This window comes from Microcaecilia unicolor, chromosome 5, assembly GCF_901765095.1.
Source record: "Microcaecilia unicolor chromosome 5, aMicUni1.1, whole genome shotgun sequence".
NCBI classification, from domain to species: domain Eukaryota; kingdom Metazoa; phylum Chordata; class Amphibia; order Gymnophiona; family Siphonopidae; genus Microcaecilia; species Microcaecilia unicolor.
The window spans coordinates 132,521,325-132,537,949 of NC_044035.1; the positions used below are offsets into that span (position 1 = coordinate 132,521,325).

The 16,625-nt window shown below is 46.5% G+C and overlaps 1 protein-coding gene across 3 annotated transcripts in view; it reads right to left on the reverse strand.

Moving 5' to 3' along the window:
* The window catches only part of PARG (poly(ADP-ribose) glycohydrolase), a 496,940-nt gene that overhangs the window by 64,295 nt on the left and 416,020 nt on the right, over window positions 1-16,625 (reverse strand). For all 3 annotated transcript variants that reach the window (XM_030203287.1, XM_030203289.1, XM_030203288.1), the window contains one exon: window positions 15,462-15,570. In XM_030203287.1, coding sequence (XP_030059147.1) covers window positions 15,462-15,570 — 109 coding nt within the window. The remainder of the gene's footprint in view (window positions 1-15,461; window positions 15,571-16,625) is intronic.

The window sequence follows — 16,625 nt, forward strand, 5'->3', positions numbered from 1 at the left end:
TTGTAAGGATACCTCACAAACAGGAAAGATTTCTGGATAGTGAGGTTGCACAACAGACCGTGGTAGGCCAGGTGACCTTAAACACAACTAAAGATCAGACAAAAGATGGCAAATCATAAGCATCATGCAAATAGGAACAACAAACATACTCTGAACTGTCTATATGCAAATGTTAGGAGTCTAAGAAATAAGATGGGAGAGTTGGAATATATTACACTGAATGAAAAATTGGACATAATAGGCATTACTGAGACCTGGTGGAAGGAGAAAAACCAGTGGGAAACTGTCATACTGGAGTACAATGTATATCGTAGTGATAGGCTGAACCGGACTGGTGGAGGGGTAGCATTGTATATTAATGAGAGCCTTGACTCATATAGATTACAAATTCAGCAGGACACAAATCACACCTTTGAATCATTGTGGGTTGAAATTCCATGTATAAAAGGGAAAAGGACGGTGATAGGAGTGTACTACCGTCCGCCTCGCCAGGATGAGCAGGTAGACACAGAAATGATAAAAGACTCAGAGGCGCAAACAAAATGGGCAATGCGATAATAATGGGTGACTTCAATTACCCAAATATAGACTGGGTAAATGTAACATCGGGACACGCTAGAGAGGTACAATTCCTTGATGAAATCAAGGACAGCTTTATGAAGCAGTTGGTGCAGTAGCCGACGAGAGAAGGAAAAATGCTAGACTTGGTCCTTAGTGGAGCGTCTGATCTAGTGAGGGACGTTATGGTACTGGGGCCACTTGATAACAGTGATCATAATAAGTGAATGATACATACCTGTAGCAGGTGTTCTCCGAGGACAGCAGGCTGATTGTTCTCACGACTGGGTGACGTCCGCGGCAGCCCCCACCAACCGGAAGAAGCTTTGCGGGTGGTCCGCACGCAGGGCACGCCCACCGCGCATGCGCGGCCGTCTTCCCGCCTGTGCGCGACCGTTCCCACCAGTTGAATGACAAGCAAAAAGATGAAAACGCAACTCCAAAGGGGAGGAGGGAGGGTAGGTGAGAACAATCAGCCTGCTGTCCTCGGAGAACACCTGCTACAGGTATGTATCATTCACTTTCTCCGAGGACAAGCAGGCTGCTTGTTCTCACGACTGGGGTATCCCTAGCTCTCAGGCTCACTCAAAACAAGAACCCAGGCCAATTGAACCTCGCAACGGCAAGGATACAACAGAAAATTGACCTACGAAGAACAACTAACTGAGAGTGCAGCCTGACCAGAATAAATTCGGGTCCTGGTGGGTGGAGTTGGATTTACACCCCAAACAGATTCTGCAGCACCAACTGCCCGAACCGACTGTCGCGTCGGGTATCCTGCTGGAGGCAGTAATGTGATGTGAATGTGTGGACAGATGACCACGTCGCAGCCTTGCAGATCTCTTCAATAGTGGCTGACTTCAAGTGGGCCACTGACGCTGCCATGGCTCTAACACTATGAGCCGTGACATGACCCTCAAGAGCCAGCTCAGCCTGGGCGTAAGTGAAGGAAATGCAATCTGCTAGCCAATTGGAGATGGTGCGTTTCCCGACAGCGACCCCTAGCCTGTTAGGGTCGAAAGAAACAAACAATTGGGCGGACTGTCTGTGGGGCTGTGTCCGCTCCAAGTAGAAGGCCAATGCTCTCTTGCAGTCCAATGTGTGCAACTGACGTTCAGCAGGGCGGGTATGCGGCCTGGGGAAGAATGTTGGCAAGACAATTGACTAGTTAAGATGGAACTCCAACACCACCTTCGGCAGGAACTTTGGGTGGGTGCGGAGCACTACTCTGTTGTGATGAAATTTGGTATATGGAGCATGAGCTACTAGGGCTTGAAGCTCACTGACCCTACGAGCTGAAGTAACTGCCACCAAGAAAATGACCTTCCAGGTCAAGTACTTCAGATGGCAGGTATTCAGTGGCTCAAAAGGAGGTTTCATCAGCTGGGCGAGGACGACGTTGAGATCCCATGACACTGGAGGAGGCTTGATAGGGGGCTTTGACAAGAGCAAGCCTCTCATGAATCGAACTACTAAAGGCTCTCCAGAGATGGCTTTACCTTCCACACGATAATGGTAAGCACTAATCGCACTAAGGTGATTCCTTACTGAGTTGGTCTTGAGGCCAGACTCTGATAAGTGCAGAAGGTATTCAAGCAGGTTCTGTGCAGGGCAAGAACGAGGTTCTAGGGCCTTGCTCTCACACCAAACGACAAACCTCCTCCACTTAAAAAAGTAACTCTTTTTAGTGGAATCCTTCCTAGAGGCAAGCAAGACACGGGAGACACCCTCAGACAGACCCAACGCAGTGAAGTCTACGCCCTCAACATCCAGGCCGTGAGAGCCAGGGACTGAAGGTTGGGGTGCAGCAACGCTCCGTCATTCTGCGAGATGAGTGTCGGAAAACACTCCAATCTCCACGGTTCTTCTGAGGACAACTCCAGAAGAAGAGGGAACCAGATCTGACGGGGCCAAAAGGGCGCTATCAGAATCATGGTGCCGTGGTCTTGCTTGAGCTTCAGTAAGGTCTTCCCCACCAGAGGTATGGGAGGATAAGCATACAGGAGGCCGGTCCCCCAATGGAGGAGAAAGGCATCTGACGCCAGTCTGCCGTGGGCCTGTAGTCTGGAACAGAACAGAGGCAGCTTGTGGTTGGTCTGAGAGGCGAAAGGTCCACCGAGGGGGTGCCCCACTCTCGGAAGATCTTGCGTACCACCTCTGGAATGAAGCGACCACTCGTGCGGTTGCATGACTCTGCTCAGTCTGTCGGCCAGACTGTTGTTTACACCTGCCAGGTATGTGGCTTGGAGGAGCATGCCGAACTGGCAAGCCCAACGCCACATGCCGACGGCTTCCTGACACAAGGGGCGAGATCCGGTGCCCCCCTGCTTGTTGGTGTAATACATTGCAACCTGATTGTCTGTCCGAATTTGAACAATTTGGTAGGACAGCCGATCTCTGAAAGCCTTCAGTGCGTTCCAGATCGCTCGGAGCTCCAGGAGGTTGATCTGCAGATCCTTTTCCTGGAGGGACCACAGACCCTGAGTGTGAAGCCCATCGACATGAGCTCCCCACCCCAGGCGAGATGCATCCGTCGTCAGCACTTTCGTGGGCTGCGGAATTTGGAATGGACGTCCCAGGGTCAAATTGGTCCGGATGGTCCACCAGAGCAGTGATGTGCGGCAACTGGTGGAGAGGCGGATGACATCTTCTAGATTCCTGGTGGCTTGAAACCACTGGGAAGCTAGGGTCCATTGAGCAGATCTCATGTGAAGACGAGCCATGGGAGTCACATGAACTGTGGAGGCCATATGACCCAGAAGTCTCAACATCTGCCGAGCTGTGACCTGCTGAGACGCTCTGGTCTGCGAAGCCAGGGACAGGAGGTTGTTGGCCCTCGCTTCGGGAAGGAAGGCCTGAGCCGTCTGGGTATTCAGCAGAGCTCCTATGAATTCCAGAGATTGGACTGGTTGGAGATGGGACTTTGGGTAATTTATCACAAACCCCAGCAGCTCCAGGAGGTGAATAGTGCACTGCATGGACCGGATAGCTTCTGCCTCCGAGGTGTTCTTGACCAGCCAATCGTCGAGATATGGGAACATGTGCACTCCCAGCTTGCGTAGATACGCCGCGACCACCACGAGGCACTTCGTAAACACCCGTGGGGCAGAGGCGAGCCCAAAGGGCAGCACACAATACTGAAAGTGCCGTGTCCCCAGGCGGAATCTGAGATACTGTCTGTGAGCTGGCAGTATCGGGATGTGAGTGTATGCGTCCTTTAAATCCAGGGAACATAGCCAATCGTTTTTCTGAATCATTGGCAGAAGGGTGCCCAAGGAAAGCATCCTGAACTTTTCTTTGACCAGGAATTTGTTTAGGCCTCTCAGGTCTAGGATGGGACGCATCCCCCCCTGTTTTCTTTTCCACAAGGAAGTACCTGGAATAGAATCCCTGCCCTTCTTGCCCGGGTGGTACGGGCTCGATCGCATTGGCGCTGAGAAGGGCGGAGAGTTCCTCTGCAAGTACCTGCTTGTGATGGGAGCTGAAGGATTGAGCTCCCGGAGGACAATTTGGTGGCAGGGAGGCCAAATTCAGGGCGTATCCGCACCGCACTATTTGGAGAACCCACTGGTCGGAGGTTATGAGAGGCCACCTTTGGTGAAAAAATTTTAACCTCCCTCCGACCGGCAGAACGTCCGGTACAGACACTTTGAGGGCGGCTATGTTCCCGTGGATCCAGTCAAAAGCCCGTCCCCGGCTTTTGCTGTGGAGGCGCAGGGGGCTGCTTAGGCGCACGCTGTTGACGAGAACGAGCGCGCTGGGGCTGTCCCTGTGCCTGACGAGGCCTTCGGGCCGGCTGGGTGTACCTACGCTTTGCAAAAGAATAGGGCACAGCCTGCCGGGCCCGGGAAAAACGTCCACCTGCTGAGGTGGATGCTGAAGGCGCCCGGTGGGAGAGCTTGTCGAGGGCGGTTTCCCGCTGATGCAGTTGGTCCACCAGCTGCTCGACCTTCTCACCAAAAATATTATCCCCCCGGCAAGGGACGTCGGCCAGTCTCTGCTGGGTGCGGTTGTCCAGGTCAGAGGCACGCAGCCATGAGAGCCTGCGCATCACTATACTTGGACGGCAGCACGAGATGCCACGTCACAGGTGTCATAGATACCCCTGGACAGGAACTTTCTGCACGCCTTCAGCTGCCTGACCACCTCCTGATAAGGCCTGGACTGCTCCGGCGGGAGCTTATCGACCAGGTCCGCCAGTTGCTTCACATTGTTCCGCATGTGGATGCTCGTATAGAGCTGGTATGACTGGATGCGGGTCACGAGCATGGAGGATTGATAGGCCTTCCTCCCAAACGAGTCCAGAGTGCGAGACTCCCGCCCCGGGGGCGCCGAGGCGGTATCCCTCGAACTCCGTGCCCTCTTGAGAGCAGAATCCACGACCGCCGAGTCATGGGGCAATTGGGGCCGCATTAACTCTGGGTCCGAGTGGATTCTGTACTGGGACTCTGCTTTCTTGGGAATGATGGGATTAGATAGCGGTCTCATCCAGTTCCGAAGCAGTGTCTCCTTGAGGACATTGTGCAACGGCACCGTGGAGGACTCTCTAGGTGGTGATGGATAGTCGAGGACCTCGAGCATCTCAGCCCTCGGCTCATCCACAGAGACCACGGGGAAGGGAATGCAAATAGACATATCCCTTACAAAGGAGGCAAAAGAGAGACTCTCAGGAGGCGAGAGCTTCCTCTCTGGTAAAGGCGTGGGGTCCGAGGGAAGACCCGCAGACTCCTCTGAGGAGAAATATCTGGGGTCCTCCTCTTCCCCCCACGAGTCCTCTTCCTCGGTATCGGACATAAGCTCATGTAGCTGAGTCCTTAACCGGGCCCGGCTCGACGTCGAGGCACCAAGGCCTCGGTGTCGTCGAGCGGTGGACTCCCGCGCCGGCGGGGACGAAGCTCCCTCCATCGACGTCGACGGGGACTCCACTTGCGTGGCGGTCGAGACCGGCGCCGCAAGCGGCGGCGGTGTTGACGGCCTCGGCACCGGGCTAGAGCTCGCCGGCGCCACAGTCAACGGCGCCCAGGGCGCAAGCACCCCCGGCGCCGGCACAGCCTGGCGCATCAGCCCTTCCAGGATCCCCGGAAGGATGGCTCGGAGGCACTCGTCCAGGCCCGCTGCCGGGAAAGACGGGGGGGCCGGTAGAGGTGTCGGTGCCGGAAGCTGCTCGGGTCCAGGAGACTGCACCGAAGTGCTGGGACCCTGACGTGTCGGTACCTCCACAACCGAAGGGGATCTCTCCTCTCGACGCGGACGCTTCGGCGTCGACTCCTCAGCGGTACCGAGCACCGAAGGCGACCGATGACGGTGCTTTTTGGATTTCTTGCGGTGCCCATCATTGGTGCCAGGTGGAATAGAGGAGGAGGAGGTCGATCCCCCTCGGTCCCGAGTCAGACAGGGTTCGGTCCCGAGGGCCACGGGCCGAGGGAGTGACCGGGGCCGATTGCCCACGCGGCCTCTCACCCCTACCCTCACCGGAGGACCGGCGGGCCGACGGGACCTGTGCTCCTGGGGTCGATGCCATCGGTGCCGATTTCTCGGGCCTCGATACCGGTACCGAAGAACCGGCCGTCGATACCGATGCCGTCGACGTCGAGGGGCCGGCGCAAGTTCGAAAAAGACGGTCCCGAAGAACTTGCCTCGCAACTTGAGTCCGTTTCCGGAGACCAAGACACAGCAAACACGACTTGATATTGTGCTCCGGCCCGAGGAACTGGAGGCACCAAGCGTGGGTGTCGGTCTGCGAGATAGGCCGGCCGCACCGACCACACTTCTTAAATCCACTCGGGACCTTCGAGGACATCGACGGAAAAATCGCGTCGGCGAAGTTAAAATCGTCGATGGTGGCGGTAAATCACACCTCGAAAAATAATCGACCGCGCGGCCACAAGGCCGCAACGCGACGCCCCCGCTAGAAACGAGGGAAAAATCAAGCGCGTGCTCTCTTTCTTTTTTTTTTTAAATAGAAGAAAACTGGAGCGCGCGGCAACAGAAACAAAATAAACGAAAAATAAACAAATTCGCGATGAACGCGATCGGTTTTCCGGGGCTGACGAAGCGAGAGCGGCAACAGCACGACTCTCTCCAGGCGCGGAAAAGAAAGGACTGGCGGGAACGGTCGCGCACGGGCGGGAAGACGGCCATGCATGCGCGGTGGGCGTGCCCTGCGTGCGGATCGCCTGCGAAGCTTCTTCCGGTTGGTGGGGGCTGCCGCGGATGTCACCCAGTCGTGAGAACAAGCAGCCTGCTTGTCCTCGGAAAATGATCAGTTTTGATATCAACCTTGAAGTAACTATACATAGGAAGTCAAATACGTTAAGGTTTAACTTTAAAAAAGGAGACTATGATAAAATGAGAATGGTAAAAAAAAAAAAAAAAACTTAAGAGGGGCAACTGAGAGGGTAAAAACTGTACAACAGGCGTGGATTCTGTTCAAAAGTACCATCCTAGAGGCCCAGGCCAAACATATTCCGCGAATTACAAAAGGAAGACGGAAGTCCAAAAGACAGTCGGCTTGGTTGAAAAGTGAGGTGAAGGAAGCTACTAGGGCTAAAAGAAACGCCTTCAGAAAATGGAAGAAAGAACAGTCTGAAAATAACAAGAAGCAACATAAGGAGTGTCAAAGCAAATGCAAGGCGCAGATAAAGAAGGCCAAGAGGGATTATGAAAAAAAAATAGCATTAGAGGCAAAAAAAACCATAGTAAAAATTTTTTGCGGTATATTAAAAGCAGGAAGCCGGCAAGAGAATCGGTTGGGCTGCTGGACGACCGAGGGGTAAAAGGGGCGATCAAGGATGACAAAGATGAAGCAGAGAGATTGAATGAATTCTTTGCTTCAGTCTTCACTGAGGAAGATTTGGGTGGGATACCGGTGTCGGAAATGGTATTTTGAAGCGGACGAGTCTGAGAAACTTACTGAATTCACAGTAAACCTGGAGGACGTAACGGGGCAGTTCAGCAAACTGAAGAGTAGCAAATCTCCTTGACCGGATGGTATACATCCTAGAGTACTGATAGAACTTAAAAATGAGCTTGCGGAGCTTCTGTTAGTGATATGCAATTTATCCTTAAAATCGGGCGTGGTACTGGAAGATTGGAGGGTGGCCAATGTAACACCCATTTTTAAAAAATGTTCCAGGGGAGATCCATGAAATTATGGACCAGTGAGTCTGATGTCGGTGCCAGGGAAAATGGTAGAGGCTATTATTAAAAACAAAATTACAGAGCACATCCAAGGACATGGATTACTGAGACCTAGTCAGCACGGCTTTAGTGTGCGGAAATCTTGCCTGACCAATTTACTTCAATTCTTTGAAGGAGTAAACAAACATGTGGACAAAGGGGAGCCGGTTCATATTGTGTATCTGGATTTTCAAAAGGCATTTGATAAGGTACCTCATGAAAGGCTACAGAGGAAACTGGAGGGTCATGAGATAGGAGGAAATGTTCTATTGTGGATTAAAAACTGGCTGAAGGATAGGAAAGAGAGAGTGGGGTTAAATGGGCAGTAGTTACAATGGAGAAGGGTAGTTAGTGGAGTTCCTCAGGGGTCAGTGCTAGGACTGCTGCTTTTTAAAATATTTATAAATGATTTAGAGATGGGAGTAACTAGCGAGGTAATTAAATTTGCTGATGACACAAAGATATTCAAAGTTGTTAACTTGCGAGAGGATTGTGAAAAATTACAGAAGGACCTTAAGAAACTGGGAGACTGGGCGGCTAAATGGCAGATGACGTTTAATGTGAACAAGTGCAAGGTGATGCATGTGGGAAAAAAGAACCCGAATTATAGCTACGTCATGCAAGGTTCCACGTTAGGAGTTACGGACTAAGAAATGGATCTGGGTGTCGTTGTTGATAATACACTGAAACCTTCTGCTCAGTGTGCTGCTGCGGCTAGGAAAGTGAATAGAATGTTGGGTATTATTAGGAAAGATATGGAAAACAGATGTGAGGATGTTATAATGCCGTTGTATCGCTCCATGGTGCAACCGCACCTTGAGTATTGTGTTAAATTCTGGTCGCCGCATCTCAAGAAAGATATAGTAGAATTGGAAAAGGTGCAGCAAAGGGCGACAAAAATGAAAGCGGGGATGGGACGACTTCCCTATGAAGAAAGATTAAGGAGGCTAGGGCTTTTCAGTTTGGAGAAGAGATGGCTGAGGGGAGACATGATAGAGGTATATAAAATAATGAGTGGAGTGGAACAGGTGGATGTGAAGCGTCTGTTCACGCTTTCCAAAAATACTAGGATTAGGGGGCATGCGATGAAACTACAGTGTAGCAAATTTAAAACAAATCAGAGAAAATATTTCTTCACCCATCGCATAATTAAACTCTGGAATTCGTTGCCGGACAACGTAGTGAAGGCGGTTAGCTTGGCAGAGTTTAAAAAGGGGTTGCATGGTTTCCTAAAGGACAAGTCCATAGACCACTACTAAATGGACTTGGGGAAAAATCCACAATTTCGAGAGTAACTTGTATAAAATGTTTGTACGTTTGGGTAGCTTGCCAGGTGCCCTTGACCTGGACTGGCCGCTGTTGGGGACAGGATGCTGGGCTCGATGGACCTTTGGTCTTTTCCCAGTATAGCATTACTTATGTTCTTATGCTTAACAAAAAAGGGTTGAATGTGACTGTATTATAGGAAGGTCTCATTCTCATTGCCAAATCTTTTACTTTAACAATGCACACTGCCAAGTTACAACAAAATAATTAAATAAAAGTGATTAGTAAGATAAGTCACATGATACAATTCACATTTCAGACTGCAGGTTGATAATCAATGGAGGTAGTCAATAGACAATATCCTGCGTGGCTTCTAAATGACCAAGGAACACTGTGAGCAAATGGCAATACCTGATCTACATGATTTAAAAAAAAACAAAACAAAAGACAATTGTAAAAAGCTTGCTTTCTGTATAACTCTGTCAAACCCTTACACATTTCAATAAAATTTGATATATATCATCCCGAATAAATTTGCAATAAGCCTACACTCACGCCTGCCACCTCGCCTTAACGACGTCACCACCACCTAGTGATTCTCATCATAATACACACAGATGCCATTTTGCTTTAAACATAAAACAGTTACCATAATTTCAGTCAGGAGGCTCTGATCCTTATTAACAATTTGTATCTGGAGGAAGGTTATGGTTCTCAGGCTGGTGCAAGTGTTTCCAGAAAAGAGACGGAAGGAAGTAAATATAGAATGTTTTGAAGAAATTGCAAGAAAAAGACTCAATTGATCACCAATCGGGATACAGCAAGGCCCAAATCAGTTTGCATTCTTCTGATCTACTTAAGTGGAAGACCAGAGTATAATGAACTGCAATAACCGAGCTTTGTGATTACAAGAGCAAGGATTAGTATTCTAAGTGAAGGAAGATCTAACAGAGGCTGGAGGGAGTGAATTTGTAATAGGGTATAGAAACTTTTACTGATCATGTTTGAAACTTATTTATGAAAGTAGTGCCATTAATACTAGGGGAGAGTAGAATCTGAGTAGGAGAGACAGAAGGGTGCAGAGAAAACACTACAGCTTCGGATATAGATGGGCTGAGCTTCATCTGATTTGCAGCCAATCAGCCAGCAATTTTGCCCAAATCTGATGAGATGGAAGATATATTGTCAGAAGCATGAGAGTCTAGGGGGCGTTAAAACTGAATATCATCAGAATCCCAATACTGTGGGTGCTGCTATCATCTGCACACAGTATTCAGGGTGTGGGAGCAAGCTCCACCCACTTCAGAAACATCAGACGCCGTCCTCTTTTTGAGGCTGCACCTAGCGGCGCAAGCACAGCCAGAACATCGCATAAGGTGCACTCCTTTGCACAGCAATAATTTACAATCACTGGCATTTGACTTGGTTTTATTTTGCTATGTCTAAGGTACTTTTAAATGAATATGCTTGTGATGTTCTTATTCTGATTGAGCTAATAGCAAGCTTTTTTTTATTTGCAGAATTACAATGGGGAAATTTAATTTTTATCTGTGTCTTTTTAATATATCTACTGGAATGGTGTGGTTATATTCAAACCTTTTCCCATAGCTATTTGACTCTTATTACCCTCTTCTCAATATTTTTACTAGCAAGTACTGTATCTGTTCCTAACTCTCTACATGACTCTAAGATCAATTCATAATCCAACAGAGGTAATTGTAAACCCTTGCCATAGACAAATGCCAGAATAAAGGTCAAAATTCTACTCTAAAAATAATTTAAAATATGTTGAATTAAGTCAATGTTTACAAGGAAAGTGTTCCAATTCCTTGCTACTATGTAAATGCCTGTTCAGTTTGTAATAAGGCTTATGTCATTAAGGAATGGTTAGAGGAGAATGAACTGGGTTGCTTGTTTATAACTAAGACATGGTTGCATTCCTTAGCTGACCCAGTTAACAATATCTGCCTGCCAGGTTATAAATTTATTTCATTAACTCAAGAAGAAAAATGTGGGGGAGGTATCATTATTATTTTTAAAGATATTTTTATAGTTCCTTTATTAGAATATTCCATCTCCCCTGATTTCGAAATTTTTGCCTGCCAATTTGCTGATACTTTAAAAGATGATTTTACATCTCCCCTGGACATTCAGGAAAGGCTAAAGATTATTTTTATGAATGCATATTTAGTAGGGCTGTACAACATATTAACGCATTAAATATTTAACGTGTGTTAAGAATTTTAAAGCATGTTAACGTCTCGCTACCTCATTGCTCCCTTTGTGGGCTTACCTGGGCTGCAAAGACCGGCTGCTGGGTCCCGGTCTGGGTCAACCCTGCTTTGGTGCTTCAAAGGCTGCCAGGGAAGGTGGAGCCATGCACCCATGACCCAGAAGTAACCACAGAGGTATGAGACTGCAGCACTTCGGGTCTGCAGAAAGGCTGGAGAGGCTGTAGGCAGCATGACTGGCTCTCTCTCTAGGCCCATCGACTCTGCCTTCACAGCACTGCAGCGCTACTTCCTTCAGACACCTGAAGCCTCTGTAGTGTCCTGCCTCCTCTGACAGAGCTTTCTGTTTCCAGGTGGGACGCTACTGCTGCAGGCTTCGGGCACCTGAAAGGAGCAGTATGCCTTCAGCGATAAAGGCAAAGTTGGAGGGCTGAGAGGAGCAGGTATAAGGAAAGAGAGAACATGGACCAGAGGAGGTGGGGTTGAGGATTCAGAAGAGAGAAAGAGAGAGAGAGAATGGGGACTACAGAGGGGAGGGTTTCAGGTGTGCAAACAACCTGATAGTATGTATAGTGCGATTGTACCTGGACACCCAGCCTCGCCCGGATAGCCTACGGGAGCAAATGTCAGGGAATATAAGTAGAGTGAAAAGGCCCCCTAAGAGTGGTGTAAAGCATTGCATCCCATGTAAACGACAGGCACCAGCATCATTTATCATTCAAAGTGAAACAAAAACTAACCAGAAAGAATCCCTTTATCATTAAAACATACGTTTGGTTACTGAATCCCCTTAAATCCACAACTTCATCTCTCCCCTAATACCTCATCCCCAGACCCAACTCCAATACACCCCACAGTATTCCTATTCTTACCCACCAGATCTGTATGTAGTGGGTTGAGGTGCACAACTGATGTAGGGTCTCTCCTCCCCCCCAATGAATTCAGGTACACTAGTTACAAGTTCAATATCCCGTTGAGAACTGTACAAACTATACAATACTATTATGTCCATAAAACAGTTTACAGAATGCCATTGTATCATAATGTTTGATTAATTTGCCTTGCAATTGCTTAGCATCAAACCTGTCCAGAGTTAGCAATGTCATGTCTTGGCTAGCTGGGAGGTCTGTGTTTTGTGCTAACACTCCTGGGTTGCTTGCGGGGTTGAATATGTCTGCCATGATCCTCGATGGAATACTTTGAGTTGTGCAGGGTAAATGAGATTAAAGCGAACCTGAGATTTTTGTAGTGCTGAATAGATGTTAATTGCCTCTCTTGGTCCAGCAGGGAGGCCAAGTAATCTTGGAATATTTTTACTGGTGATCCTTCATAAACCAGCGTGTTTCGTTATTGTCTAAATCCTCTCAGGATCTCTACTTCATGCACGTAGTTGTGGAGTTTTATTATCACCGAACATGGCCACCGATCGCCTTCATGCCTCCATCCTACTCTGTGTGCTCTTTCCAAAGAGAAAGGGCCCAGCATTATCTCATAAGGCAAATTCTGTTATCCACCAGTGCTCCAGTAGTGTTGGTAAAAGCTGTTCAGGTACTGATTCTGGTACACCGATGATCCGGAGGGAGTTCCTCTGGGATCTGTTTTCTAAGTTGTCAATCTTTTCGGCTTGCTTGCGTGTTTGTTTCTGGAGCACTGCCATTAATGCTGATGTCACAGGTTCTTTATCCTCCAGTGTGGATACTCGTTGCTCTAGGTCTCCTGTATGCCTCATAGTTTTTGCAAGTAATGCCTCTACATTTGAAAGCTGACCAGACAGCTGAGCCAGTCGTGGTTCCAGGGCGCATTCCAAGGCCTCCATTAGTTGGGTAAGTTGCAGGGAAATGAACATGGTCGGCCCCGTACTCACTGAAGGCACCATGTTAGAGTTGCTGCTGCCTTGTGACTGCTCAGTGGCTTTTTTTAGAAGATTTTCCAGTCTTCACTATGTTGCCCCGAGTCACAAAGTTGTTCATATAGTAAGGTAGGCAAGGCGTATAAAATTATTTGAAAATAGCTGTACTCCTTGCAGTGTTACACTGAGAAGGGGGGAGGGCCGAGATCCCAGAGAGGATCAGCAACACATCCTATCCGCTCAGAACATCATGTGACCTCCCAATCCCGTTATATATTATGCTGGAAAAAATCTCTCGATATTTTATGCATACATTTGCATACATAGTCTGGCTAGATAATCTTTGTGTTAAGACTTTTCATATTCCTTTTCTCAGTTGCACATATTTCATTTCTACAACTTAATCTTTCCAGTCAATGTAATCAGGCTACCCTGGGTTAGTAAGTGAATTTCTGAGGATCACTTTTAAATTTGACTCCTACAAGTCCTTCTGATGCTACTGAGCTTTTACTGACTAGGTTTGTTCTTGGTAAACTACATTGCATCAAATAAAATAGCCTTTCTAATTATTTAACTAAGAATGATTCCATCAAATTATTCTAGTAGAAGGGTAAGCCACTTACATTTACAGACCTCATAGTATAATTTTTTTTTTCAGACACTGAAAAGGACCTACTTTTTCATTTATTTTCCCCTTTGGGAGGACAGTTTTACACTACTACAGTACTTTCTAGAACTAATCAGGTCCTACCTATTCCCCAATTCATCTACTTTAAGGATAAGGTCCAGGTCCCAAGGGCCACCACTAACAACTTTGAAGGTTTTCTAATTCCTTATAAATAGTCTCACTTAAATTATTGCACAAATCAAGCCATAATTCCTAAAGAGTAAAACATATGTTACAGGAACTAATTCAACAGTATGTAGTATGCTTTTACTACAGGTTTATTTTTCTGCTGGTGCATGTCTAAACATGGGCCTATTCAGCAGTAATACACAGGTAAAGTGATGCTAAGCAAACTAGAAATTTATTTCTAAATGAGCTGTACAAAGTAAAGGAACACAACCCCAAAGATGTGCCTGTACAAGTACTTTGTCCTACCAAATATATGCAATGGTGATTGACAAGCAGTATCTAAACAACTGTTTGTCATTTAACAGGTTTGGTTGCTTTGCTATGTGAAAAACAAATTTCTGCATCCAAGTTGTACACATGCTATAGTCTAATCTCTGTTCTTTCAGGTGGTAAGTGAACGCCACCCTATTCTCCAGGTTCAAGCTCTTTAATATCACAGATGAAGAACATGAACTGACATGATAATTACCAAGATGGCTTCCTCATAGCACAGTGACATATCAAGAATTATTGAAACATATGTGAAGTGACAAATTAATTAATTTTTGACTTATGTGTTTCAATAATTTTTGAACTGCTGTAAATAAATGTTTTTAATAACCCCTCTCTCGACCCCCCCCTGAACCTTTGTCCACGGGGGTGAAGAGGGAGTTCCAGAAGGCTTTGATTAAGTCCCTTAAACATGACCTCTGTTTTCTGACTCCTGACATCTTAGAGCATCTTTGTGCATCTGCTCTCCCACATGATGTCTTAATGAGTAGGAGTATACTTGCTTGTGTGGATATTATCAAGAATAAGGTATCTGGGTAGGTGTATTAGGAGAAATAGGTTTGTAGCCAAGAAACAGATCCAGACAAGGGAGGTAAGTGTTAATATTGAATTTATTCTTACCCAAGTGATATATCAATCAGGCACGCTCATCAGTCAGAGTTTCAGGACAACTGACCTGTTCTGCACCTCTGGGTAAAGTTGTGGAATTCTCCAAACTCCATCCAGATTCACATTTCTTAAATACCCTTTTCACTCATTAAAACTGTATATCTTATTATGCAAATCTTGTTTTTCTTACAGTTGCTAACCAAAAGCTAGATCGGAAGCCCAAAACCCCCCTTCTTACAATTTCTCAATACCTGCAACATCCTTTGTGATAAACAACTTTTCTCTAACTTTCTGACTCCAAATGCAGGGACAGGTATCCATTTTATGAAAAGGACTCCATTTTAAATTCAATTACTTGACCTAACTCCTTGCTATTCCAGCCATTTATTCCTTCACCTAGGCTTTAAAACTGTATTTGGATGTTACACCAGATCCTGATTTGGCTTGTCAGCTAGGCCCTGCTTCAGCAAGTACCCAGTTTCACGCCATCATCAGATTTTCTGGCCCGGTCAGTGCTTCTTAGCAGCCTAGGCTCTATGGCTCTGCCCACCACTATTCCAGTGGAGGGGTCTCTGGCTGTAACATAATTATACATAAATTACATATCAAGATGGCAAAATAGATTAAGAGATAAGTTACTAGCCTTGTTGAGCTCTCTCCTAATTTTTTCTGGTGCAAATTGATCAAGGTAGCGTCGAAAGTGGATTGCATCAATAGCAACGATTTCTGTGGTGCGCCTCTGCCATTCATCCCTACATTGTAACAAGACAAAGATAGTGAAATGAAACAATGCTTGTACAATCAAGATCTCAAATGAGCTCCTATCTCTGGGGTATCACTAATGCTAAGAGAGCAGACTTCATGTTAAAAAGTCACAATGATTTGATGTATACACTAAAGCACAGGGAGAAAGCAGACCATACATAAGGTGTAATGAGCTAGATGAACAATTTTTAATGTTTAAAAATTCCAACACAAAAGAAAAGTTGTATTCAAATAGTTAAATTAAAAAAAAAAATAAATGTATCAGTGGAGGAGTGGCCTAGTGGTTAGGATGGTGGACTTTGGTCCTGGGGAACTGAGTTCGATTCCCACTTCAGGCACAGGCAGCTCCTTGTGACTCTGGGCAAGTCACTTAACCCTCCATTGCTCCAGGTACAAATAAGTATCTGTATACAATATGTAAGCCGCATTGAGCCTGCCATGAGTGGGAAAGCGCGGGGTACAAACGTAACAAAAAAAAAAAAAATCAAAGAAAACAGTTCATGCCCTCTGCTTGCAATATTTTATTGTGCAGTAATAATTTGACACAACATAGCATATTGCTAAGGAAGTGATTCTGAAAAATGTTTCTTAATACCTATAACAGTGTAGCATGTTCATATAGCTCCTAAAGCTCCCAACAACTGAAGCAGGCAGCGCTCATGTTAAACTATCACCTCTATAACATTTGCCTGATGGCTAACGCCAATTGTATTAATTCAAATTCTAATTGATTTGCCACAAGAGGATCTCTCTTACTGGATAAAAATGGTATTTTGCTTTGGAATCAGGGAACTATGAAGCACAGCAGGCACCTAACTGCTGCAAAATATACACCAAAAGCCCTGTAAAATGTGGCTGAGACCCTAAATATTTTCATCTTAGAAGGAGACACAATAGAGGGAGATACAATAAAAAATATTAAAATACATTACAGGTATAAGGCTCAGCCTGGAAACAGCATTACAAAATATTTCTTCACAGGAGAGGAGGTGGAAGCAAAAATAGTAACAGAATTCAAGAAAGCATAAGTGCAATATGTAGG